General features: G+C 35.7%; 1 protein-coding gene across 2 annotated transcripts in view; it reads right to left on the minus strand.

Moving 5' to 3' along the window:
* Positions 1-5637: 5637 nt before the first annotated feature.
* Positions 5638-27892, minus strand: part of si:ch73-138n13.1 — a 71430-nt gene continuing 49175 nt past the window's right edge. For both annotated transcript variants that reach the window (XM_002663199.8, XM_073910994.1), the window contains 7 exons: positions 19619-19734; positions 17162-17315; positions 16686-16851; positions 14356-14495; positions 13241-13380; positions 11472-11561; positions 5638-7048 (listed from right to left, as the gene is read on the minus strand). In XM_002663199.8, the coding sequence (XP_002663245.3) occupies positions 11480-11561; positions 13241-13380; positions 14356-14495; positions 16686-16851; positions 17162-17315; positions 19619-19734 (798 nt within the window). In that variant the 3' untranslated portion in view covers positions 5638-7048; positions 11472-11479. The remainder of the gene's footprint in view (positions 7049-11471; positions 11562-13240; positions 13381-14355; positions 14496-16685; positions 16852-17161; positions 17316-19618; positions 19735-27892) is intronic.

Genomic DNA, 27892 nt, shown 5'->3' on the forward strand with positions numbered 1-27892 from the left:
TCAGAAAATGTAAGATGTTGTGTATAGGGTGGGCAGTATATAAGCATAATTAGCCTTTAGTTATAGAGTATATACTGTAGTGGTATTTCCATAAACATCCGTCAACCCTCCTGTTTTTCTCAAGATTTTTCTGTATTTTACAATTCTATACTGCTATCATCCTCTAAAGGTATTTCCTTTATTTCTCCCATTTTTCTCAATCTTTCAATGAAGGGTGGCAATAAACATTAAAAAGCCGATCCTCCCTACATTTACAAGGTATTTCCTTTATTTCTCCCATTTTTCTCAATCTTTAAATGAAGGGTGGCAATAAACATGAAAAAGCCGATCCTCCCCACACGCAACCCATACCGCCGAACCACCAGAGGATGCTCCTTGCTCTTAACTGTGAAATTGTTCTGTGCTTTCATTTTATTTAGGCATTAAAACACTTTAAAATAAATATAAAAACGTTGGCATTCCCTTCCTTTCCATTGCAGGTGCCATTGCCGCTCCTACAGGTATGCAATCTTTAATATTAGACTGTCAGTCGCTGTTTCTCAAACGGATTCTGTAAACGCAATTTGAAGGGGAGCAAAAGTGGACACTCTGGGTTTTGGGTTCGTGTTTGAACAGACATACACATAATAATAATAATAGCCGATGGTTCAACCCTCAGCTGGCTCAGTTGGCGTTTCTGTGTGGAGTTTGCAAGTTCTCCTTATGTTCCCGTGATTAATAAAGGGACTAAGCTGAAAAGAAAATGAATGAATACTAAACATGTTAATTTAGGTGAGCTTTCTTTTAAACAACTAATTTTGTTTTAAATGAGAGTAAACAGTTAGGAAAGGAATTGAATGCTTTCATTCTAGACCTGCATTTTTAGTTACAACTTTGTTATTTAATGTATTAAGACAAAATATCTAAATGAGAGATTCATTCGCTGCTCTTTAATAAGACTATAAGTTATACAGTGCAGAAAAGATTATTGAGATTTGATAACCTGATTCAATTTCTTTATAACAGCTATTCATTTTAATAGGCAAAACTGTTCGCTAATTTATTTGCAGTTTTTTTTGTTGTTGTTGTGTGTATACTATTTATTCTATCAATTGTAAATAATAATAATAATAATAACAATAATAATAATAATAACATAATGGGATCCCTTATTTTCACATCCCAATGTGTGTCAGGTGTGTCAAAAAATGCGATGTCTATGTGTATGATACTCAATGATTTTCAATGAAATGCATTTCTGTCCTGCTAATGATTCTGTGTTGTTTGTTCCTTGTCTGTTAACCTTTGTAAAACATATCACACTTGAATCACACATGTAATATAAAAGTGGAGTGAAGGCCTTTTTATGTTGTGTGAGATTAAACAGAGCAATATACACCACAACCAGGTTCTTGAATCAAAACAATCTCTATGGGTTTGTATCTCTAGATCTCTTTAGAGCTATTCACACTGAGGAGATTGTTTATAGGGTGCATTACATGATTTTAAAAAGCATTTAATGAATTTGGCCTTTGACCAGTGTGTCAATTTATGTATTGTTTATTAATTTTCTATTTAATTATTGACCATTTGATGAGATGAGGTGTCCAGTTAGATTAGGTCATGTTGTAGTTGTTTTGGGTGCTACAGCACAGAAAACCAATGTAGACTCCAAATTTTAGCGTTCCAGAAAAGATATGAAGTGTTGGAGACGACTCTGTTTTCACAATGAAGAAGTTTCAAATGCAAAGAGTAAATGAGAAAAGGGAATTTGTTTAAAAAGAATATAAAATGTTTAAGAGAATTTTCTTCAACATCAGTTCAGAATGTGCTTTTATGAGAGCTGCAAGACATTGCTCTGCTGACGTATGAAGCCTAATCTCTTTTTAAGCATCAAGTGATCACTGTACCGCACAAGCCTTGCAATGTTATTTGCACTTTTCTGGGCTTTGATTGGTGCATGTTTGTTGCCTCTGGATTGTGGATTTCATCACAAATATCTTAATTTGTTTCCCTACGATTAAAAGAGAGTTTGGTCCAACATAAGGATGAGTAGATACCCACAGAAGTGTAATGGAACTGAAATGACTTGTGGAAAAAAAATGGCAGTGCAGTCTGCCTAAAAAAATAAAAATAAATAAAATGATTACGTTTTTTTTTTGTTTGTTTTTGTGATGACACAAATAATTTGAAAAAAAAAATCATGCATATGATGCAGTTATTGCCTTTAATTAAATGGTTAGCCAATTGCATTTGATAAATTTCAATAAATTGATTACACTTTGAATACATAATTTGCCATGTTTTTGTGAGAGGTTTTTTTAATGGATGTCAGTTTTATTTATATAGCACTATTAAAGGTCCAAGAAACCCTGGAGTACTTTTTGTGATTTTAACAGATTTTTTGTGCGTTAAGCATCATTTAAGACAACCTGTTAGCTTTAATTGTAGGGGGAAACTGTAAGGAAATTGTAGGCGAAATTGGATCACTTTGAGCTTTTGTCAGTTAATTTCATCTGGATTTAAAATGATTTTTGGGGCGGAATCAAAATCGGTGATGTAGCACCAATCTGCCTGTCCAGTGATGACGTGTCGGATTCTTATTATTATTCACAGCTGAGTTTTCTTATCCAATAAGAAGACCTTGCTTCTTAATTATTCATGAGAGCATGTGCTTTCCAAAGCCAAGGCAGACCTGCCAAACTGTGAGAACGCGTCCTCGCACAGCATGTAGTATTTAGCTATTCATCGAGGGGTCATGTGTGTTTGTTTCCACCATCCACAGGGTTTGTTGCATGTTTTTCCCCATGATGCTGTCGGGCCACCGATACAGCACAGCTGTTGGTTTATAGCAAGTATTTTCTGGGAGAGCTTTATGAATATTGGAGAATGGCGGACTGTCTTTTATTAGTTGAGTTTGCTACCATTCAGACACATCGCCTATCCGGGCTGCTGTGTTTGCCTATGTTTAAAATTCTCTGGATTACCGGCAGAGCTAATGGTTAAAATAGATAGAGCAAGAGCCCTGCTGCACTGCTCCACTGTGTCTGCATTTAGACCCGGGGTTTCAGAAGAAGAACAGACACCATCGTTTAATGTTTATATAAACATGATTATCTTTATAATGATGTAACAAATTGTGTTTCGTGCTTATGAAATTACAAATAACAAAGTAGCAGGACATTAAATAATTTACTGTTCATTTCTTTGCATTTTAACATTGTAAACTAAAAAAATCATGGGTCTCATCACAGTTTGTGTCTTATTTTGTGAGCCAACTGACAACAGTTCTCCCACTCCTCCCTCTGCTCACAGCAATCCACGCCCATCGTGAAGCAGTTTTGAAAACATTCTTGAACTGAAAGAGAGGAGGTTCATGACCCTTTAAAAACAACCAAAGGTTGATCAATATTTTGTTACCAAAAGACATCAAATGTGTGTGGTGTTTTCGCACACATCAAAACTGAATCATTTTGGGAAGATTCTGTATACATTTTATTTAGGTGATTCAGTTAGAGCTATCATAAGCATGGCTTCTCCCATCATTGTCAATACTGCATCTTTAACCATTCCGAGACTAAAAAGCTCTCTGTGGTTAAAGCTGCTGTCTGCAGAAAATCTTCTTACAGTTTTTCTCAGTCGCTTTGGTGCATTTTTCACAACACTTGCACAACAGTTAATGCATTTCTCAAAACAATTAGTCATTTGTGCACATCCTAGTAGCCGTTTCTCATTCTTTTCAACAAATTGCAAATGCTTTTGGACAAGCATCAATTGCTTTCATACAATTCTCTGCTGTTTATAACATTATCATTTGCTTCTGTCATGTCAGACAAAATTAACTAAACTTGTAAATGCTGAATAGTCATTCCATATAAAACTAACAGTTCTCATTTCATTACTTGAGTCATTACATACAAAAATGTTGAACTAGTTATCAAAATGTGTCAAGCAAATTTTATAAAACAAATTTAAATCTTTATTTTCCTGAAAATGTCTTTAAAATTGAACAATTTGATGAATGATTTACAGACCTGTGTATGTTTTAGGTTCAGTAGGTTCAGGCCACAGCCATGTCACCCTGCAGCCCAAGACCGGTTACCTACTGAAGCTAAGCAGGGCTGAGCCTGGTCAGTACCTGGATGGGAGACCACTAGGGAACACTAGGTTGCTGTTGGAAGTGGTGTTAGTGAGGCCAGCAGGGGGCGGTCAACCTGTGGTCTGTGTGAGTCCTAATGCCCCAGTAAAAGTGAAGGGGACACTACACTGTCAGTGGGCGCCGTCTTTCGGATGAGACGTTAAACCGAGGTCCTGATTCTCTGTGGTCATTAAAAATCCCAAGGCACTTCTCGTGAAAGAGCAGGGGTGTAACCCCGGTGTCCTGGCCAAAGTCCCTTTATCGGCCCTTACGATGGCCCTTAGCTGGTGTGTGGTGAGCGCACTGGCCTGTGGCAGCCGTCGCATCATCCAAGTGGATGCTGCACACTGGTGGTGGTGTGGAGAGACCCCCCCCCCCTTATGATTGTGAAGCGCTTTGGGTGTATGGCCATACACAATAAATGCGCTGTATAAATACACATTACATTACATTACAGTTCCAATATGTACTGCAATATTGTGTACAGTTGTGCACTGCACTACCTAAAGAGAGTCTATGTTTGTTGTAAATAAGGGTGTGTTTATTCTTTTGCACAATGCTGGGAATAAATTAGGATCGTAACGAGCATGTGCAGTAAAAATGTGAAACATACATATTCAGTGTCTTGTACTCATGATAACTCACTCAAGGCAGTGATGTTTAACTTTACTGTAGTTTTTAAATGGCTGTGCAAATAGAATATAGTGCTGTCTTGAGCATTTTTAGGAAGTGTCACCAAAATCTGACTGTTTTGCATTGAAAAAATTTAGAGTAAACTGTCATAATGAAAACATGACAAAGACATTTGACTATCTTGTTTATAAACAATGCTGTCACTCTGCAAAAAATGCTTTTCTTGCTTATATTTTTTGTCTTGTTTCTTGTATAAATATCTAACATTTCTTATTTCAAGAAGCATTTTCTAGACAAGCAAACCATATTGTCTTGTTTTGAGAAATAATATGCCAATATTAAGTGAGTTTTCCCTAAAACAAGCAAAATAGTCTGCCAATGGGGTAAGCAAAATAATCTTGTTTTTTTTTTTGATGTAAGATTATTTTGCTTACTCCATTGGCAGACTATTTTGCTTGTTTTAAGGAAAAACTCACTTAATATTGGCATATTATTTCTTTAAACAAGACAATATGTTTAGCTTGTCTTGAAAATTCTTCTTGATTTAAGAACTTTTAGATATTTGGACTAGAAACAAGACAAAAAATCTAGGTAAGAAAAGCATTTTTTGCAGTGCAGGACTTTTCATTTTGATGACACTGACACTTTGATTGACATCAATACTTGCTTTTGAGGAATGAACTATCTATTTTGAGCATGTGATGCGCTTTTGCAGGTTATCAGCTAGGTTTTGCAGTTTGTACTAATTGTTTTGAGAAATGGTGTTGTGAGAAACGCACCAAAGCGACAGAGAAAAACTATAATACACCAGCTCATCCCACTGGCTTTATTGACTGCATGCTATTTTTACAAGCAAAGGAATGAAAAGAAGAATAAGAAAACCAAGATATGTATAGCATTTTATTATGAATGTTCATTATTGGACACTGGCAATACAACAGTGCAATAAACATCTTTACAGTCAAATTTAAAATAAAAAGGACAAATTACCCTTAGACTATAACAACTGTAGGCAGACAAAGAAACGGATATTAGAAAAAAAAGCAAACGAACGTTACTCACATACCGTCATCAAATCAAAATCACAACATTGACATCAAGTGTGAAGACTCATGCGTTACAAAAGTGACTGTTGGTCAGAGCCGCTGTTCAGGTGAAAAGTGCTTGTTAGGTGGGAGTGGCACAACGGCCCAGCGTTAAAAAAAGCCAATATCAAGTGTGCAATGTAATGTGAACGATGTTTACAGTACTTTGACATTTCCCTTAAACTAACGAGTAAACACAAAGACACATGTAACCAAAACTGAAAGATTTTCCCTTTCTATTCGTCCATTATTACATAGTCAGGGATGATTTATATGCTGATTGTGCAATTCTCATTTTTGGCCCGTTGTTAAAGCAAGTATTGGGATACAAGTGGAATAGGGAACGACTGATTGTACATGCGCAATTTTCCAAACATGAAATTATAGTTTCAACTGACAACGGGATGGAATCGTCTAAACAAATAATACATTTTCCGTCATCAAACAAACCTTTTCATGTCCAAACATCCCAAATCTAAATAAAATGTATGCGTTATAAGACGAACAATAAAATAATTCAATCATTCATTCACCAATCCATCCAAACAACTTTCAACACACACCTCTGAAGCGTTTCATTTGTTTGATCATCATTAAACATTTACAATTGTCTTCTTTCAAACCGACATTTTTACAAATATAACGATTCGATTACACTTTAAAACATTTGTCGTAACTAAATACACTTTCTATACACACGAGCTCAGCGTTGATTTGTGGACTGTTAAAAATCATCTATGGGAACGCAAGTGCAACTGATGCCTATAACCCATCTGAATGAAAACAAACAAACCAAAGGAAGCGACTAATATGAACATAATGGGTAAAAATAACCAACGTCATACTCCAGTTACATGAAGCACTTCGGGTTGCTTGTTGGTGAGCGTGGTCCCATGTTTCCACAATAAAGGATGATCTCTCGCTCTCTAGAGGTTAAAGTGTCTCTATGCAAAAATAATTTTCTCTGGTGTGAAGAAGAGCTTAAGAGAAAGCGGACGACACATACATGGACACGCGCTTCACGCTTCGCCATTAACGTCCACTCAGAAAGGCACCATGCACATGTACACGACTGGAGGAGAAGGCCAGAAAAATGAACAACGAAACGGAAAGATGTCGTAGTCGTCAGCAGCAGAATTCCTGTCAACTCCAGGTCAAAGGTTAAGGCTTCTGTCATGAGTTATAGCTACAGATACTGCAGTTATAAGGCATCCTGAGATGATGGAGAGAAACGTACATAGGTTGGGTTAGAAATGTGCTGAAAGTGCATTAGCGATACATTCAATTGATGGGCATTGTACTTATGGCTTACACCAGGGGTCACCAACCCTGTTCCTGGAGAGCTACCTTCCTGCAGAATCCAATCCCAACCCTGATGAAACACACCTGAACCAATTAATAGTACCTAAAGCAGCACTTAATAATTACAAACAGGTGTGTTTAGTCAGGGTTGCAACTGAAATCGGCAGGAAGGAAGCTCTCCAGGAACAGGGTTGGTCACCCCTGGCTTACACAGTAATACAGCAAACTATAGTTTGGTATGGGCAAGGGTGTACTGTTATTTTGATTTTAAAAGTGAGGTGGATACAAAATGGAGGACAATGTTCTGAATTTGAATCCATATTTATTTATTTTCCTTTGGATTAGTCCCTAATTTATCAGGGGTCGCCACTGCGGAATAAACCAACAACTTATCCAGAGTATGTTATACACAGCAGATGCCCAGTACAGGGAAACACCCATACACTCTCACATTTATACACATCCACTACAGTTTAGTTTATTTGATTCACTTATAGCACATGTGTTTAGACTGTGGGGGAAACCGGAGCACCTGGAGGAAACCCACACCAACACAGGGAGAACGTGCAAACTCCACACAGATTATCTTTATAATGATAAAACAAATTGTGGTTGCGTGTTTATGAAATGACAAATAACAATGTAGCGTGACATTGAATTACTTACAGTTTATTTCTTTGCAATTTAACATTGTAAACTATAAAATAATGGGGGTTTAGTTTATTTGATTTACTTATAGCTAGGCCCACGCGGAATCTGCGCGCGCAGGATTCTGCAGATTTTCCGCAGAATTCCGCAGATTTCTGCAGATTTTTAGCCCATTATTAATTCTGTTTATTTACTTGAGTAAATGTGTAAATCTAAATTTATTCAGTTTTTGTTCAGTAATTTATTACTTTTTATTTAATATATTAAGTTTTTGGTTATGATACTCCGCTGGATACTCCCAAAGTCATTCCTCAGAAATTCGCAGATTTTTACCAAAATTCTCCGCAGAAATAGCAAAAAACGTCCGCAGATTCCGTCTGGCCCTACTTATAGCACATGTCTTTAGACTGTGGGGGAAACCAGGGCATCCTGAGAAAATCCACACCAACACAGGGAGAACATGCAAACTCCACACAGATTATCTTTATTATGATATAATAAAACATGTAAACTCCACACAGAAACGCCAATTGGCCCAGCCGTGACTCAAACCAGCAATATTCTTGCTGTGAGTCGACAGAGCTAACCATTAAGCCATCTTTCACCTGAATCAAATATCTTGCATTAAATTTACTGACTAGGTCAGTGTTTCTCAACCACGTTCCTGAAGAACAACCAGTTCGACACATTTCTACATCTCCTTAACCAAACACACCTGATTCAGATCATCAGCTCATTAGCAGACTAGCTGTGTCTCATTTCAGAGGCTTCAAAGGTGAGACCTTCAAAGTCCACACTAGCCGAATTGAGCATTTAGAAATAATACGATCTACAGAGGGCAGATCTTGTCACCTAGCAACCCTAACAGTTGCTGTTAATAAGCAGTGAATTTTTAAAGATTTTTTTAGTGATTAAAAAATTATTTTTAGAGATCTAAAGGCAAAGCAAGGTTTACAAAAGCCTGAAATACACCAACCAAACACTTTATTAGATACATCTGTTTAACTGCTCATTAAAGCAAATATTTAATCAGTCAATCACATAGCAGCAACTCAATGCATTTAGCCATGTAGACAAGGTCAGGAAGATCTGCTGCAGCACATCACAATGGGAAAGAAAGGTGATTTAAGTGACTTTGAACATGGCATCGTTGTTGGTGCTAAACAGACTGGTCTAAGTATTTCAGAGACTGTTGATCTACTGGGGTTTTCAAGCACAACCATCACTCGGGTTTACAGCGAATGGTCTGGGAAAGAAAAAATATTCAGTGAGCGGCAGTTCTGTGGGTGCAAATGCCTTGTTGACACCAGAGGTCAGCGGAGAATGGCTAGACTGGTTTGAGCTGATAGAAAGGCAACAGTAACTCAAATAAGTACTCATTACATCCAAGGTCTGCAGAAGAGCATCTCTGAATGCACAACACGAGAAACAATGAGACAGATGGGCTACAGCAGCATAAGACCACACCGGGTGCCACTCCTGTCAGCTAAGAACTGGAAACTGAGGCCCCGTTTACACTAATGCGTTTTAGTTTGAAAACGCATAAGTTTTGCAACGGTTACGCCAACCGTCTACACTACGCCGGAGTTCTCGAGCGCCAAAAACGGAGCGTTTCGAAAACGGAGAGGCTGTTTTTATTCTGAAACGCTGCTGCTCCGTCTCAGTGTGGATGATGGAAAACGGAGACATCTGAAAACGGAGGCGGGGCTGCAGACATTCGCCTCTCTGATTGGGGCTTTTCCTGAATATTAAGTAGCCTAACAAACACAGTTCAGTCCTGCATCTTCTCCGTGTAAGTTCAGACTTCGCAAGTTTGATCAAGGCTGCAGTCTCTTCTTCTCAGTTTGATATGGAAAACAGACTATATGGAGGACACGGGTAAATCTTCAAAGGGAACAATGTACTTTATAACTTTATTCACATCACCCTGGCTACGTTGTTTCACTTTCTCAACAATAAAATGTAAACATGATATAAGGAACTGCCTATTTTCATTTTAATATTAACAACTAAACAGACAGCGGAAATGTTGAGGTGCCGTGCTGCATTTATGAGCGTCATCTTCACTGTGTGGATATTTATAACAAAACGGAGCCGATAACAACTGCCTCCTTTCAATTTCAGTGAAAATACGAAACACACCCTTTCTTTTGCTGAATATCAGTTTTAATAATCGATAATGGCCATTATAAAAGTATAACATACAATAAGTTTATACATTATAGTAAATAAAGGCAAGCGATCAGTCAATATACAGAATAGGCTACGTGGTTACATTAATCATTAACTTATCTTTGCGCTCAGCCAAAACATGTTACCTGAGAAAAATTAATAGATTCCAATGACCAAAGTCAGGGAATATGTCGTTAGATAAAGACAACAAGATGAATGAAATATCCCGTTTAATAAATATAGTGAGAATAGATCCAGCGGGAGATGCTTGATGAGAAGTCAGACTAGCACAGCTCTCATCTGGGTAGATAGGCTGCAGCGCTTGCTCGAGAGTGTCTGTGTGGTCACGTGATGTGCGTTTTTAGCGTTTTGGTGTGGACGGAGAGCTGTTCAGAAACGCTGGGTAAAACGCGAGTGTGGACGCGGATCGTTTTCATTCTAAAACGCCGTTTTAAAACTAAAACGCACTAGTGTAAACGGGGCCTGAGGCTACAATTCACACAGGCTCACCAAAATTGGACAATAGAAGATTGGAAATGTTGCCTAGTCTAATGAGTCTCGATTTCTGTTGCATCATTCAGAATGTTAGGGTCAGAATTAGGCATCAACAATAGGAAAGCATGGTTCCATTCTGCCTTGTATCAGCGGTCTATGCTGATGGTGATGGTGTAATGGTGCGGGGGATATTTTTAGCATTCTTTGGGCCCATTAGTACCAATTAAGCATCGTGTCAATGTCATGGCTACGTGCCATGTCATAAAGGGCGAATCATCTCAGACTGTTTTCTTGAAAATGAAAATGAGTTCACTGTACTCAAATGGCCTCCAATATTTTCAGTACCTTACTGAATCCATGCCACGAAGGATTAAGGCAGTTCTGAAGACAAAATGGGGTCCAACCCGGAACTAGTACGGTGTACCTAATAAAGTGGCAGGTGAGTGTATATTATAATTATATTTAAACTACACTTATGCCTAGCTTGTAAAAAAAAAAAAAAATAATAATAATAAATAAACATAAATAAAACAAGAACATAAAAACTTTAAACAAAACAAATACGTTAGGCATCATAGTATTGTTTTATTTTAATTTGCGTGTATGCAAATATGTAACATTAAATAATTTGTTAAAAGGTAATCTTAATGGTATCAAAACTTGTGGGAAAAGGCTGCTATCGCCATCATCTATATAAACATCAGTGTTATGACAAGTTTACATCTAATGTAATAATGCACAGTGGTGCAGTGGCGCAGTGGGTAGCGATGTCAACTCACAGCAAGAAGTGTGTGAATGAGTGTGTGTGGGTGCTTCCCAGTGATGGGTTACAGTTGGAAGGGCATTCGAAGCATAAAACATGTGCTGGATAAGTTGGTGGTTCATTCCGCTGTGGCGACCTCTGATTAATAAAAGGATTACACCTAATTAATACCTTTATCAACCTCTTATTAATTAAAGATTAACTAAGCCGAAAAGAAAATGAATGAATGAACGAATAGACACGTGAGCCCCTTTACCTGCTTGTTCAGGCTGTACTGTCGGGTTCATACTGACTCAGGCGTTTTTTAGTCTTTAGTTCTTTCAGCCACTGAGGAGAAGACTCTTCTCTGAGACGGAACAAAGAGAGAGAGAGGGTAAAAAAAATGTGTTTTAAAAAAAATAAATAAATATCACAGAATAGGGTATATGCCGAGCTAGTGTTCTTGCCATACTGATAAACTTCCAGTGACCTGTTAATGTGAGTTTTTTTCCATTTTATACGTCTCCTTTTACAGCATCAATGTTGTAAAGCAGGGTTTTTCAAAGTCTAAGACAGTGGGCCTCCCTTTTGACACAACTTATCCATTGGCGCCCCCCCTCCTCCCAAACACACACACACACACACACACGCACACACACACACACACACACACACACACACACACACACACACACACACACACACACACACACACACACACACATATATATATATATATATATATATATATATATATACATATATATATATACAGTATATATAAAGACACAGACAGATGTCGGACTGTTAACTCACTTTTATCATCATTTGCATGAAAGTGCAATTATTTAGAGTAATAACAAGTATTTTAATATAACGTTTTTAAAACTAGGATGATGGTTCAATATGAATAGAGCAGATCCAAGAACTGTCCATACTAGTCAAAACAGTCAAAGTTTAGCGGGTCTCATGCTGTCATTAGCCAAAATATTTTGACAAACCACACATAAAGGTCGTGGTTCATCAGCTGGTCCTGTCCACGTAAATCCTAAACTCAAATACTGATCATCATATCGTCGTCTTTTGGGTTTAAGCCCTGAACTTGAAGGCTTTTGTGGCGAGGGGGCGTGGCCGAGAGCCGTGGGAACGGAGTGAGGCCACCGCGTAAGTGGATCTGCGGTGCGCACCTGCCTCGGATCCCACGGAAGGAGCTCTGGATCATAAAAGGAGTAACAAGGGCAGAGGAAGCCGAGAGAGGACCGGGCCGGACATATTTTACTTTTGCTTTCAGTTTGACGGCAACCTCCGTGAGGAGCTGCCGTCACTGTTATTAATAAATCATTTTAAAACTGCGTCGGTTCTCCGCCTCCTTCTTCCCGGCGGCCAAAGGGCTGTGAACTTCATTACAGCTTTGAATCGGGGGGTCTCAGAAACCGACCCATTGTATTAGCAGGCATATACCTGTATTGGCGGGCTTGCCAAACAGAAGCAAATTCACAGCTATGGCCTTCTGGGTAAAAAAGGTTTTCTTATATTTGACGTATTATTATTATTATTTTTTGCTTTATTTAATTAAAACGTTTAAATATAATAAAAAATACATATAATAATTAAACTTAATAATTATATTTTTATAGTATTATATTTCTTCCCGCGCCTCCCCTGACATGCTCTGGCGCCCCCCAGGGGAGGCGCGCCTCACACTTTGAAAACCCCTGTTGTAAAGCAATTAAAATACATTCAGTTAAATAGACTTTGCTATTCATTTAGTTGCTTAATCGTAAAACGAGACAAAAAGCCATTTACTCGCACGTGCCATCAGAATCGGCAGGCTAGCGCAGAAGCTCCATTGAATATACTGGGGTAAAATAAATGCTCATATTATAAAGAGAGAGAGATCGCTGATTTTTAAAGAAAACAGACCTTAAATGCCCCGGTTTTGCATTGGCATACAGTTCACTAGAAGTGCTTAACCCAGGTTACTGGCAAATTAAAAGTCCTATTAGCATACTTCGGCATATACTCTATTGTAGCCTGAGCACTCACCCGTTCTCCTTGCCACCAGCAGGAGGCAGCACACGAGGAGCAGCTCGAGGCAAGAATGGAGATTTGGGTGAGCGTGAGAGCTGAGAAGGGGAAGGGCCGTCTGTCTGATTGTCTGAATCTCCTCTTTTCTTTAGCTGAGCCTGAAGAGAACAAACGAAGGTGAAAGAAGCAGCAAAATCATCAGCATCTTTAAAACAAGCTTTCAGTTCTAGCATTTAAGGCCAAAAACAACAGTTATTAGGAATCATGTTTTGTTAGGTCGTCTCCAGCACACAATGGTACGAAATTTTAGCAGCTCGCTAATGAATAGACAGAAAAAAAAAAATTCTCACGAAAAAGTTTGTAAATTTGTTAGCTAAGTTTGTGAGATGGTGAACTTTGCAAACAAACAAGTTTAAAAATGTACACAATTGCATGTCTTTGGACTTATTCGCATGTATTGTTTGTGCAGGGTTTCTGCAGATTTTAATCAAGTTAAATTTAAGACTTAAGACATTTTAAGACCATTATGAATGGAATTTTAGACTTATACAGGGCTAAATGCTAAGGATTCTTTCCAAATATTCCAGTTAGAAAATATTTTTAGGTCCCACTTTATATTAAGTGGCCTTAACTATGTTCTTACACAGGAATGAATAGTTTGTTACAATGTACTTATTGTGTAAATACATGTATTTACAGTGTACTTATGCTTGATTAAATACATGTAACTACATCTGTAATTAACTTTTGTAATTACATTTGTAAATACACTGTTGACCATCCCTTACACCTTAACCCACCCTTAAACCTACCCATACCACTGTCCATAACCCAACCTCTATTCCAACCCAAAAGCACCACAAGTGTTCTCAAATACATTATAAACACAGTAAGTACATTGTATTTATTTTTTTTTTTGATGTAAGTACATAGTAGTTAAGGACACTTAATATAAAGTGGGATCGATTTTTACTTGCCCTATCAAAAAATGATAAAAATTTAGTAAATTTAATAATACAATAATAATAATTTAGTTTTTTGTTTTTCAATATTTTATATGATCTTCTTTTTCACATATCATGCTTTGCAGGGTTAAAAAGCAACTGAAAGAAGAGTACCCATAGTACCCTCACCTTTAAAGCAGACGGGTCCATGCCAGGGAAAAGAGCCACTCTCTGAGGCTGAGACATGGAGGAAGTGCGGGTCTCGATTCCCTTGGCCTGCTCCTCAGAATCCGACTCTTCCGCCTCCTTAAAAGAGTCAGCTTTCTCCTCTGCAGACAGACAGACAGACTAAAGTGAGTGTTGAAGACTAGAATTCATTGACTTCCCCGCAATACAGAGACAATAGGCTATATCGCCGCGTTTGATCTTGTTTGTTTAAAAGCAGTGGTCTTTAATGTCTAAATGAGATATGTTTTAAAGTGGATCTCATGCCATGCGTCTTGACTTAAAAGCCCTGAGAAGTGTTTTGAAATGTGCATTTTTTATTTAATGTTTGATGAAATCTTAAATCTGAAAGAGAGGGAGAGACAGAGTAGCTCTTCCCCTTTTAAAAACACAACCAATAGTGTTTCATTAGAGGTGTTTTCTGTTACTACTTGTTTAGCCTGCCTTAATACATTCAGTGTAGACTAATCATTAAAAGATCGGGATCTCAACACCCACGCAACATAAATTATAAATGATGATGCTTTGCATATGTTTATTAATCATTCGAATCACTGCATTCAAATCTGTGTTTGAAAAAATGCAAAAATCAAGAAAGAGATTCAGTCTTTAGTCTTATGAGTTATAAAGTTACAAACAGTCACAAAACACTGAAGTACTGGGATAACAGTTTATAGTTTAGATAATAGTTTACATAGTTTATAGTTTAGTTAATAGTTTAGATAAAACCACTGATGTCTATGGTAAAGATTAAAATCACTGTCATATGCATTTAACAACTTTTATAATTAAAGTTATATGCAGCAAATACATTATTTAACCAATAGATATTAACAAACAGCCATCAAAAATATGCCACTGAATAATTCTTCAAAACTTATCCATCCAGCAAAGAAAGTTTATACGTGTTATTAAGTAATAACTGATTTACTTATGGCGAGGCAGTGGCGCAGAAGGTAATGCTGTCGCCTTACAGAAAGAAGGTCGCTGGTTCAAACCTCGGCTCAGTTGGTGTTTCTGTGTGGAGTCTGCATGTTCTCCCTGCCTTCGCATGGGTTTCCTCCGGGTGCTCCGGTTTCCCCCACAGTCCAAATACATGCGGTACAGGTGGATTGGGTAGGCTAAATTGTCCCGGATTAATAAAGGGACTAAGCCGACAAGAAAATGTATGAATGAATCATTTATCAAAAATGAGACTAAAAATAAATATGGGTTGGACAAATTATAATGTTAGATTTATACATTTAGCATTACTAGCATTAACAGAAGTAGTAACAGTGAATTTTTCACAGTACTGAATACTTTGCCATTTTTTTTTCTGTTCAGCTTATTAATTCATTTTATTTTTTATAAATTACAGCTTCTAAGTTCTGTTTGTTAAAACCAAAAGTGTCTTGCAGTACTGTTTTTGTAATAAATGGAAAGCAAATTACTTGTGTTTCCTCCCCTTTTGGCTGATCAGAAAAATGGTTCGATCCGTGACTAAAAAACCATAACGTGATCCGAACGTGAGATATGTGATCCGTTACACCACTAGCTCAACTTCTACTGGTGCTCCTACTGGCTGCTGCTCAAGAAAGTTGTTCTTCATTTGCATAAAGTTGAAGGATTCTCAACTTTGTCAGGTCGCTCGACATGCCCACTTGGTCGCCAATGGTCGATGTCGCTCGCGTAGACGGAGGTTGCCGGAAGTTGCTCGCTCTCCGTTAAAATGAACTGTCGCTAGTCGCTAGTATTGTGAATGAGGCTTAAGTATATTTATTGAACTATAATTCAGTTGAATTGTGTTCATTCATTCGTTCATTATCTTAGTCCCTTTTTTAATCCGGGGTCGCCACAGCGGAATGAACCGCCAACTTATCCAGCTCGTTTTTACGCAGCGGATGCCCTTCCAGCTGCAACCCATCTCTGGGAAACATCCATTCATACACACATACACATACATAACGGACAATTTAGCCTACCCAATTCACCTGTACCGCATGTCTTTGGACTGTGGGGGAAACGCAGAGGAAACCCACGCGAACGCAGGGAGAACATGCAAACTACACACAAAAACGCCAACTGAGCCGAGGTTCGAACCAGCGACCTTCTTGCTGTGATGCGACAGCACTACCTACTGCGCCACTGCTTCGCCCCCACTGCTTTGCCCCTGAATTGTGTTATTAATGCTAACACATATAAAATTGAGAATAGTGACATCATCAAGTTTATTGGTGGCTTAAAAACACTTGCTATGTGTAAAGCACATAAAGACAAGAATCTCAATGCAAAGATGAAGTTGTAGTAAGTACCTGTTGAGTCCCTGAAGCGCCATTCATCGTCTCTGGGTCCCTCTGGTACTTGTGTTAGGAGGGCACTGTGACGGGCGGCTCGAGATGGTGGAGCTCTGCGAGTGCTCTTCTGGTTCAGTCTGACCCTGCCACGCAGCACACTGGTGTCTAACAATGCTGTGGAGGTCTACAGAGAAAAACAGACAAATATCATGTATAGAATCTTTTGTATTTAGCAATTATTGAAACATAAATTACAGTATTTGTACTTATACATTGAAAGGAAATGTCAGTTTGACAAGGTTTCACTTCTAAAGAACATCTTCGGAGGAACTAAATGTCTGATGTGTTTTGATCAAGGTTATATTTAAAAAGCATAAATGAAATCTGTTGTGTCATGACATGGTTTTATTGTATGATGCCTTAATTAATTTATTTGTTTGCATGATAAGTGAATTAAACACCCACTATTAATCATTACATGAGTAAGAACTGACCTCAGGGAACAGAAGCTCTGTCTGCTTTTGAGGTGATGTGGTTGAGCCATCTGGAGTGTCGATGAGAAGGGGTTGGTCAGCCGTGTGTGGTGGAGTGGACTTTCGTGGAGAAGGAGTGAGGTTCCCTTCTGATGAAGGTGTAGCTGGAGTGAGGCTGAAGAAAAGAGAAGAACATAGTTACATCTTGTCAGTGTTTAATATGTGCAGTAAATGGAGACAAAACAATGTTTTATGTTAGAAATTGTGAATCATGTTGCAAGAGGAAACTGTGACTGTGTTTATACAGTACTTATATTCATTATGTTATTCAGGACATGCTTTAAAAAGCTAATTCACTGCCACCAGACTTTACAGACAGATTGGCCTATTCTGTCAAGTCATCAAGTACCAATATCGATCAGAATTTAGCAATTCAAACTATATATATATATATATATATATATATATATATATATATATATATATATATATATATATATATATATATATATATAGTTTGAATTGCTAAATTCTGATTGATATTGGTAACTGATGATATACCTGAAGGTATAATTATTAGCCCCCTCTGTTTTTTTCCCCCTATTTCTGTTAAACGGAAAGATTTTTTAACACATTTCTAATCATAATAGCTTTGATAACTCATTTCTAATAACTGATTTCTTTCATCATGATGAAAGTAAATAATATTTTACAAGCTATTTTTCAAGACACTTCTATACAGCTTAAAGTAACATTTAAAGGCTTAACTAGGTTAGGCTAACTAGGCAGGTTAGGGTAATTAGGCAAGTTATTGTATAACAATGGTTTGTTTTATAGACTATTGAAAAAAATATAGCTTAAAGGGCTAATAATTTTGACCAAAAATGTTTATGAAGAATTAAAAACTGCTTTTATTCTAGCCGAAATAAAACCAAAGACTTTCTACAGGAGAAAAATATTATTAGACTTACTGTAAAAAATTCCTTGCTCTGTATATATTTATATTAGGGGTGGAGCCGAACCTGAATTTGGTATTCGAACATGCACAAATATCGTGTCTTTTATAAATACTTATTTCGAACAAATATATATATATATATATATATATATATATATATATATATATATATATATATATATATATATATATATATATATATATATATATATGTATATATGTATATATGTGTGTGTGTGTGTGTGTGTGTGTGTGTGTGTGTGTAATTGTTGATTCGGCTTCACCCCTGATATATATATATATATATATATATATATATATATATGATGGTAATGCCCGTTACACATTAACACCATGTGTGTTTGTAGAAAATAATGACATGTTTTTGATCTCCTTGCTTGCTTTTGCTGCCCTGTTATTGCTGTAGCTGGTACATTCACGGAAATTTCTCATACCCCTTTATTTGTAGTGTGGTCCTGTAAAATCTAAGACTGAGGACTTTATGGCACTTTTACCTCACCCCTTCTGTTTTGGGAGGTATATTGAGAGCAATCAAACTGTTTTTTCAGCTTGTTCAAACTATTGGTTGAAAATGAGCTGCGACAACACAATCTTTTAAATGTTTGTGGGGACATTTTAATTTTGGGAACAAAAAATAAGCTAACTTAATTGGTTTGTGATGGCTGTGAGAAAGGCTTCATCAATCTGGTTTAAGAAAGAATCAAATTCAAATTGTGACCAGTTTAAAATGTGTACGGAAGGAAAACATACTCTTTTTATTGTATGTATGCCTTATAATGGCTGTTTCTCAATATGTGTTTTTTAATCGATCTTGGAATTGAGAAACAGCCATAATTTGTATTTGTAACATGTAACATACAACTCTGCTTTTCTGTAAAATCTTCTGCAATCAACAACCAATTCTCACGCTATATTTTTTCCTTCATCAATAATCTGTTAAGGTTGGATGCAATGTCACAACATGGAAGAAAAGCTTCTATGCAAATTTAGTTACATCTGAACTACTTACAGCAGATAATTTGTACATCATGTACTTTGATTTGCTGCCCTACATGAGTGTCTTTCCTACAATTAGATTTAAACCATGCATAATTGTGCTGTGCAGTTACTAATAAAGTTACCAGTTCCTGGGCTGCTACATCGCTTTTGCAACACATTGTCCACCCATCTCAAAACACAGCCCATGAAATCTAATGATCCGCATATATTAGCCCTGATTTCATCTGAATCCCTTTTGCACTGGTCACTACTGTAACCAAAGCTCTCTGACAACCCCTGTAATGAAGATAAATGTGTCTGTGTGTCAGTCCAGCAGATCATTATAGCTTTGCTACAGATGGTCCACTCGATAGATGCAATTGATCGTGGTGTTGAGTTACAAAAAGTGGCTTTGACAATTTGGGAGACATTCAGGTCAGCCTCAATGTTAGTTCGAGGACAAAAATGGATCTTTTATGAGTTTGTGTTTGGTTTAAGTGTGTGTGTGTGTGTGTTTTCACCTGTCATCTGTGTGAAGTCCAGTCTCCCACGTGCCGTATTGACTGTCAGTCTCCTGCACCAGATTGTCTGTGTCTTTATTTTCCTCCTTTCCTCCAACGCTCTGCTTTATAAGCTCCTGCAGGGAAGAAAAAGAGGATTTTAAACTAAAAAGCTAACAAATTGACATTATTCTACAAAAGGGGAAATAGGGACAAATAATGATGTAAATAATTTTCAGTTTCTTGCATAAACAGTTATTAATTTTTTTTTCCATATGAATTTTTGACTTTTATAACACCACAGACTACTGTTTCAAGTAAAATAACTTTTATTATTTTATAACTATAAGTTCTAAAATTAATTATTGTATAACTTTAATTATTTTACCTCAATGGGGAATAAAAGGCGAATATACACTAATGGTCAAAAGTTTGGGGTTAGTAGGATTTTTAAATGTTTTAAAATAAGCTTATCCTTCTCACCATGCAGGGCTGCATTTATTAAATCAAAAATGCAGTACAAATTGTAAATTTGTGATAGGTTATTGCACAATAAAAATAATTGTTCAAAATTAGTTTAAAATTGTATTTAATAATTTAGTCCAGTGATTTTAAAGATGAATTCTCATCTTCATTATTCTAATCTTTAGAATCACATCCTTGTGGAGTAATAATGAATAAAAGTACTAAATAAATAATTAACAAATAAGTATTTAACAATTAAAAAAAAAAAAAAAAATTACATTAAATAAGTGCCACCTATATATATATATATATATATATATATATATATATATATATATATATATATATATATATATATATATATATATATAAAAAATTCATAAATAATAAATAAGTATTCAGAGAGATCTGTGATCAAATCTTGGCATGAACAATTACAGTTAAAGGGGCTAAATATATTTTAATTCTCTCAGTAACCGTTTCCCAGTTTTCCACACTTAAAAATGTGATTTATTTCTGTGACCCAAAGCTTTTTCAGTATCTTTACTACAGTCGTCAGTGTCACATAATAATTAAGAAAAATGATTTATTGCCCAGGAAAAAAGTTTCTCTGTATTCTTTAATTTTGTGTTGAATAATTTGTATTTTAATATTATTTTATTCTATAAAGTCTGGTGATATTCCTCAAACATTATAGTCACAGTCTTCTATTATAATATTTTTGTTCTGTTTTTTTTTTTTCCAACCAAAAAAAATATATATATATTTTTAAATTTTTTTTTTCCAGAAAATTGTACTTGGTCAGAATAACTAATATTTTAACTTATTGTGATTGAAAATATGGATTATTCCACTAAATAATTAAATAAAAATAATTACAATAAAATAAATTTAAAAAACGGCATTGTGTAGACTAAAAATTAATATAAACATATATGAAAATGTTACAATCTTAGTTGGTCTAGGGAAGTGACTGCAAGAAAAAATAAATAATTGGTGATGGGTGATATGCAGGGGCTGAAAACAGAACTATTGTCTCCACGACCAGAATGGCTAATGACTTAAAAAACCAAGGTTAAATCAAGAAAAAGATATATAACAAATAAAAAATACAAAATACATAAAAAACCAAAATAACAAATAAAATAGAGCTAACTCCTAAGAAAAACATTTCAAAATCTGAAAAGAAAAAGAAACTAAAATACGTCAACATAAACTTTACCGGAATAAATAGGAGAAAAATAGTAAATCAAAAAAAAAATGGCACCCACGTTCTATATATATATATATATATATATATATATATATATATATATATATATATATATATATATATATATATATATATATATATATATATATATATATATATATATATTAATAGACCTGGAAGCTGGTAATATCAAGCTTTTCTGAATGAACATGATGCTTCAGATTGTGAAAAAGCATGAATGTAAATAAAAAGAAAAAAAGTTAAATTATCTTGCAGCACTGCAAACAACCAGCAGGTGAAGCCAAATCTCTGAACAAGCCAGTCATAAAAACCCCACACTCTCCCTATGGATGTGACATCACAGCAACAGAGCTGGACATCAGCCAATCACTGAGTGAGGAGACTCAATCTGCCCACAAGAGCCATACAAGTAATATATCACAGAACACAACAGCATTAACAATCCTGTAACAAATTACAGTGCACAGCATAAATGAGTACACCCCCTTTTTGAAAAAAAAAAAAAAAATTATATATATATATATATATATATATATATATATATATATATATATATATATATATATATATATATATATATATATATATATATATATATTCATTCCCCACTGTACATATACTCTATATTTTGATACATTTAAACAGTTCTATGAAACAGTTACATTTATTAAAACATGGGTGTAATCAACTAACATCTTAAGGATTTTCAAAACTACAAACTACACAATTTTAACAAAATTGTATATAGTTAAAGGCAGAAATATTAATCCTCCTAAATTATTAGCCCCCTGAACATTTTACTCCCCAATTTTCTGTTTAACAAGCATTTCTACATAAGTTTTAATAACTCATTTGTAATAACTGATTTATTTTAGCTTTGCCATGATGACATTACATAACATTTTGACGAAATATTTTTTAAGATACCAGTATTCAACTTAAAGGGACATTTAAGGCTTAACTACATTCATTTGGCAAGTTAGGGTAACTAAGCAAGCCATTGTGTAATAATAGTAAATGTTTTTTTAAATTAAAAAAAAAACTGCTTTTATTCTAGCCAAAATAAAAAAAAAAATAATAAGAAAAAACTATTCTAGAAAATACTGTAGAAAATTTATTGCGCTGTTAAACATAATTTGGGAAATATTTGAAAAATAAAATAAAATAAAATTCACAGGAGGGTGAATAATTTTGACTGCAATTATACACACACACACACACACACACACACACACACACACACACACACACACACACACACACACACACACACACACACACACACACACACACACACACACACACACACACACACACACACACACACACACACACACACACATATATATATATCTCAATATCATATATCATATAATATATATCATATAATATATTTTTGGTTCTGTTGATTTTTCCTCTATTAAAATGGCTAATTATTTTTCCATTACATTTACATTTTGTACTAATATGTGCACCTTGATATTATGACCTTAAGATATTTGAAATAGATTAGTTCCTGTTTTTGGCTTTAGTAATGACTAATCAAATGTGCATCCTGTACAAAATACAAGCCTGTACAAAATAGGGTTGCACGATATTGGAAAAATCTAGCATTGCAATTTTTTTTGAAGTGTGCTATATATATTGCGATATAAATACAATTTCAACAGAAGACTTCCTGTAATATCTGTTTGGAAAGAATTTATAATGTTACAACAATTGGCATGATTCTGCAGTTGGAGTGTATCTCCATAAAATCTAATAAGCAAATCAATAAATTTCCCAGACCCACTTTTGTTGTGGTCTGTGCCATTTGCAGTGCATTTCTTTATTTGCATGTGTCATGAGTATTTTCATGCATGTGTTTAGTCAGTGATTGATGAATTGATGTTTACTATTTGCATCTCCATAAAATCTAATTATTAACAATCTATATTTTGTGGTCCGTCAACACATTTTCGTTGTGGTCTGTGCTATTTGCAGTGCATTTCTCTACGTGCATGTGTTCGGAGTATTTTTATGCAAAACAAACTATAAATACAATCAAGAAAAGATACAACAAAAACATAGTGTTTTATCATTTCCCGAGTCTAACAGTGTTCAAGTACAGTAACTGAATGACAAAAATCTAAATAATTCTATAAAATGAATCGTTGTTAAAGTGGTACAATTTCTTATACCTGAATGCTTTTAAAATCATTATACAATCACAGGCAACAAAAACACATGCAAATGCTAAATTATAACACAAACTCAACATTGCATATGTCTTGCGATGTGTCTTGTGAATTATCCCATTGCAATATCGATGCTGAATTGATATATTGTTCAACATACAATGTGCAATGTGCAAATCTGTAATAGTCCTTTCGCAGGATCTAAAGAGATTTTTAGATTATTAGATGTGATTAATTGGGTTTATATATTTATACAATGAAGACCCTGTTGTTTTACATGTGATTATTAAATTTCTATATCTCAATACTGTTAGACTCCACCGAAAGCTATTGTGCTGTTTATCTCTGCTATATTGTTTTCATCCGTGCTTTACATGATATTATTTTGTGTACTTCTGTATAATCTTGTATACTTTACGGAGATGTGCTCCCCAACAAAATCATCACAATCAGTGTAAAACTATGATGTTTTTTTTCCAAATAGTCATCTTGTGTAATGATATTTATATCGCAATGTATATTGCAGAAAACAAAATATCGCAATGCCATTTTTTCAATATCGAAATGACAAGTAAAAGCACTTCAGGAATATACTGGACTCCCATGAAAGCACAGCGATGACCTCATAGAAATATACTGGTTGAACTGGTGAACGTGTTCATTCAGCCATGCCCTTTTTAATGAGGAGACTACAGAGGGTACAGTGTAATACACGCACACACACAGTCACCATCTTCCTGATCACAAGCAAAACTGAACTGCACACGATGAGAAGAGAAGTTCGAATCAACTTTTGAATAAGTTCATACAGGAAAAAAGTATGCTCAAGAATTGTGGAATTCAAAATAGATGGACATTTTCATGATAACTACATCTTTTACTTCACATTATTAGATTTACATCAGTAACCGTGTTATTTCAGTTATATACTTTTCTAGTTTTTATAAACACTTAAAGAACACTTCACTTTCTTTGAAAATAGGCTCATTTTACACTCCACTATAGTTAAGGCCCATGCAAACCGGTAGGAATGCACCAATCCTGATACTTGGATCGGATATCGGTTCAATACCAAATATTTTTGCTGGATCGGTATTGGCCAGTTGGGACCAATCCAAATCTGATCTTGCGCGTGTGTGTGCTATGTTTAGAGTAATTTATAAGACTCAAAAATGTATAAGGCGTAAAAGTGTCATTTTTTTAAAATCGCCTCATGCTCCTTTTTTTGTTTCGATGCACTGCATCAAAACCTTCTCCACCAATCAGATTGGCACTATTGGTCATGTGCATGGAGCTGCTGAAGTTGCATTAAAGAGCCCTTGGAGGCACTCAAGTGCAAAATTTTCAATGTGAGCGTACATTGAAGAAGATGCCCAGAGGCGATATGAATATGGAGCTGCTTCTGTTACAAGCGAGTGTCAGAAGCTTTAACTTGTGTAGCGCCACCCTGTCAGGGTTTTTCTGTTTGTCATTAAGCACCATCCAACATCAAGGATTGATTTTGTATACTCTTCTGCTCAATGCCAGTGAAAATCGATTGGCTTTGAATGGGGAAAAACATCTTGAATAACGCTGAAGATAAGCGCAAGCGAAAAGCGTCCCCGGTGTGTACGAGCCTTTAAACAGTTGAGTTTTATCACTTTCTAATCACTTTTAGCTTAGCTTAGCATAGATCATTGAATTGGATTAGACCATTAGCACCTCGCTCAAAAATTACCAAATACCATGAATATCGGATTCTAACTAGTGGTGCCAGTTTAAGGCTTGGTGCTGGGGACTATTTTCATGGGCTGCGTAATACATTACGCCTGCTGCAGGTATGGCTTTGCACTTGATTAACAATTAATAATCACATGAAAACATAGTTTAAATATTCATGTTAGCTAACATTTTCCAAAATACTCTAAATTTACCTTCAAAATCTACAACATGAAGCATGTTCAAATGAAAGAGACCTTAAACAAAACATGTGATGTGGAATTGTGATAGTAAACTAATAATATTCAGTAAATTCCTTTCCTGTTCCCGTTATTATTGTAATTTTTATTAACTTTAAACTCACACTTACTCATGAACGGAAAGTGAGAGGGTCACCACAGCACATTTCAGATTTTAGGATTATTATATTTTCATCAGTAACTGTGTTATTGTAATAGCACTATTATATACTGATATAGTTTTTATGAACACTTAAAGAAACACCTCACTTTATTTGAAAATAGGCTGGTTTTACAACTTCCCTAGAGTTAAACAGTTCAATTTTACCATTTTCTAATCAATTCAGCAGATCTCGGGATCTAGCAGGAGCACTTTTAGCTTAGCTTAGCATAGATCAATTAATCGGATTAGACCATTAGCATCTCAAAAATGACCAAATAGCTTCAATACCATGGATATCAGATTCTAACAAGTGGTGCAAGTGTAAGCCTTGTTGCTGGGGACTATTTTCATGGGCTTCATAATATGATTGTGCCTTCTGCAGCAATGGATTAGCACTTAATTAGCAATAAATAATAACATACAGACATAATTGATATAGATTCATATCAGCTTACATTTCCCAAAATACACTAAATTTACCATCAAAATCTACAACATGAAGCATGTGCACATGACAAGAGACCTTAAACGATACATGTGATGTGCAAATGTAATAGTGGACTAATTATATTCAATAATTTCCTTTTCTTTTTCCCGTTTCATACTATTAACTTTAAACTCATGAATGGAAAGTGAGCAGGTCACCAGAGCACATTTCAGATTATAAGACAACAGGTATCGATCAGAGCATTAAGTCATTAATATTAATGGGAGAGAGTGTGGGTGTGTGTGTTTAAGTGACTGAATGGGAGTGAGTATGTGTGTTGTGGCTGTTTGCAATGGAGAAAAGAGCACCGGATGTCATTTATCAGCTTTGCCTTTCCTGACAGGAAGAGTAACAAGCAACAAAGAGAAGTGAGAATCAGACTGGACACCATCAGTGGACAACTCTCACCTGACAAACAGTTTGCATGTACGCATGTATACACACACACACACACACACACACACACACACACACACACACACACACACACACACACACACACACACACACACACACACACACACACACACACACACACAAACACTGTACTCTCATGTAAAGTTCATGTGGACTCTTTCTATGGATATTATATGATGTTACTGTATATGAACTGTACATTTTACTTTCTCAATATATAAGGGCCATTAATCTTAACACATTAATGAATGCAATTAATCTGAAAGCTAACCTCTTGATATTTCCCTAATATAAACTAAACGCTGGATAAAGTTTGACCCAAGGTTTTTGCCGTCATTGCAGACATGTCATTATGATGGATAATATGATAATACAGTTGAAACCAGAAGTTAACATACACTGTATAAAAAGGCACATAAACATTTTAAAAATGTCTGATGTTAATGTGACTAAACTTTTTCTCTTTTAGGTAATTTAGGATTATCAAATTAGTTTATGTTATGCTTAATAGTAGAATAATGAGAGAGATATTTTTTGAAAAATTGTTATAACTTTTCTTGAAAGTCAAGTTTACATACAATAAGATTATTATGTCTCTGAAAAAGCTCAGATGATGGTGTCAAGGTTTTGGAAGTTACTGATTCGGTAATTGACAACATTTGAGTTAATTGGAGGCACAACTGTAGAGTAGTATTTAAGGAAAACCTCAAACACACTGCTTCCTTATGTGACAACATGGGAAAATCAACAAGCCAGAATTAACAAAAAAAGCCAGATTACAATTTGCTAAATTACACTGGGAAAAAACAAATTTTTGGAGACATGCCCTATGGTCCGATGGAACTAAGATTGAACTGTTTGGCCATAATGACCAGTGTTACATTTGGATGACAAAGGGGAAAGCTTACAAGCCTAGGAAGACCATCCCAACTGTAAAGTATGGGGGCGGCAGCATCATGTTCTGGGGTTGCTTTGTTGCAGGAGGCACTGGTCCACTTCACAGCATAGATGACATTATGAAGAAAGAACATTATGTAGAAATAATGACATCAGCCAGGAAATTGAAACTTGGTCACAAATGGGTCTTGCAAACAGACCATGACTCTAAGCATACTGCCAAATTACTTAAATTACTTAAAATATGCTTCAAGGACAAGAGAGTGAATGTTTTGGAGTGGCCATCACAAAGCCCTGACCTCAATACAATAGAAAATTTATGGGCAGAGTTGAAAAAGCTTGCGAGAACAAGACAGCCTACAAATTTGACTTAGTTACACCAATTTTGTCAGGAGGAATGGGCCAAAAAAGGGGCCTCCCTCAAACTATTGTGAGAAGCTTGTGAAAGGATACCCAAAACATTTGACCAAAGTTATACAGTTTAAAAGGGAAAAACAGGGAAATGGAAACTTTCAAAA

This window comes from Danio rerio, chromosome 8 (genome assembly GCF_049306965.1).
Source record: "Danio rerio strain Tuebingen ecotype United States chromosome 8, GRCz12tu, whole genome shotgun sequence".
NCBI classification, from domain to species: Eukaryota; Metazoa; Chordata; class Actinopteri; order Cypriniformes; family Danionidae; genus Danio; species Danio rerio.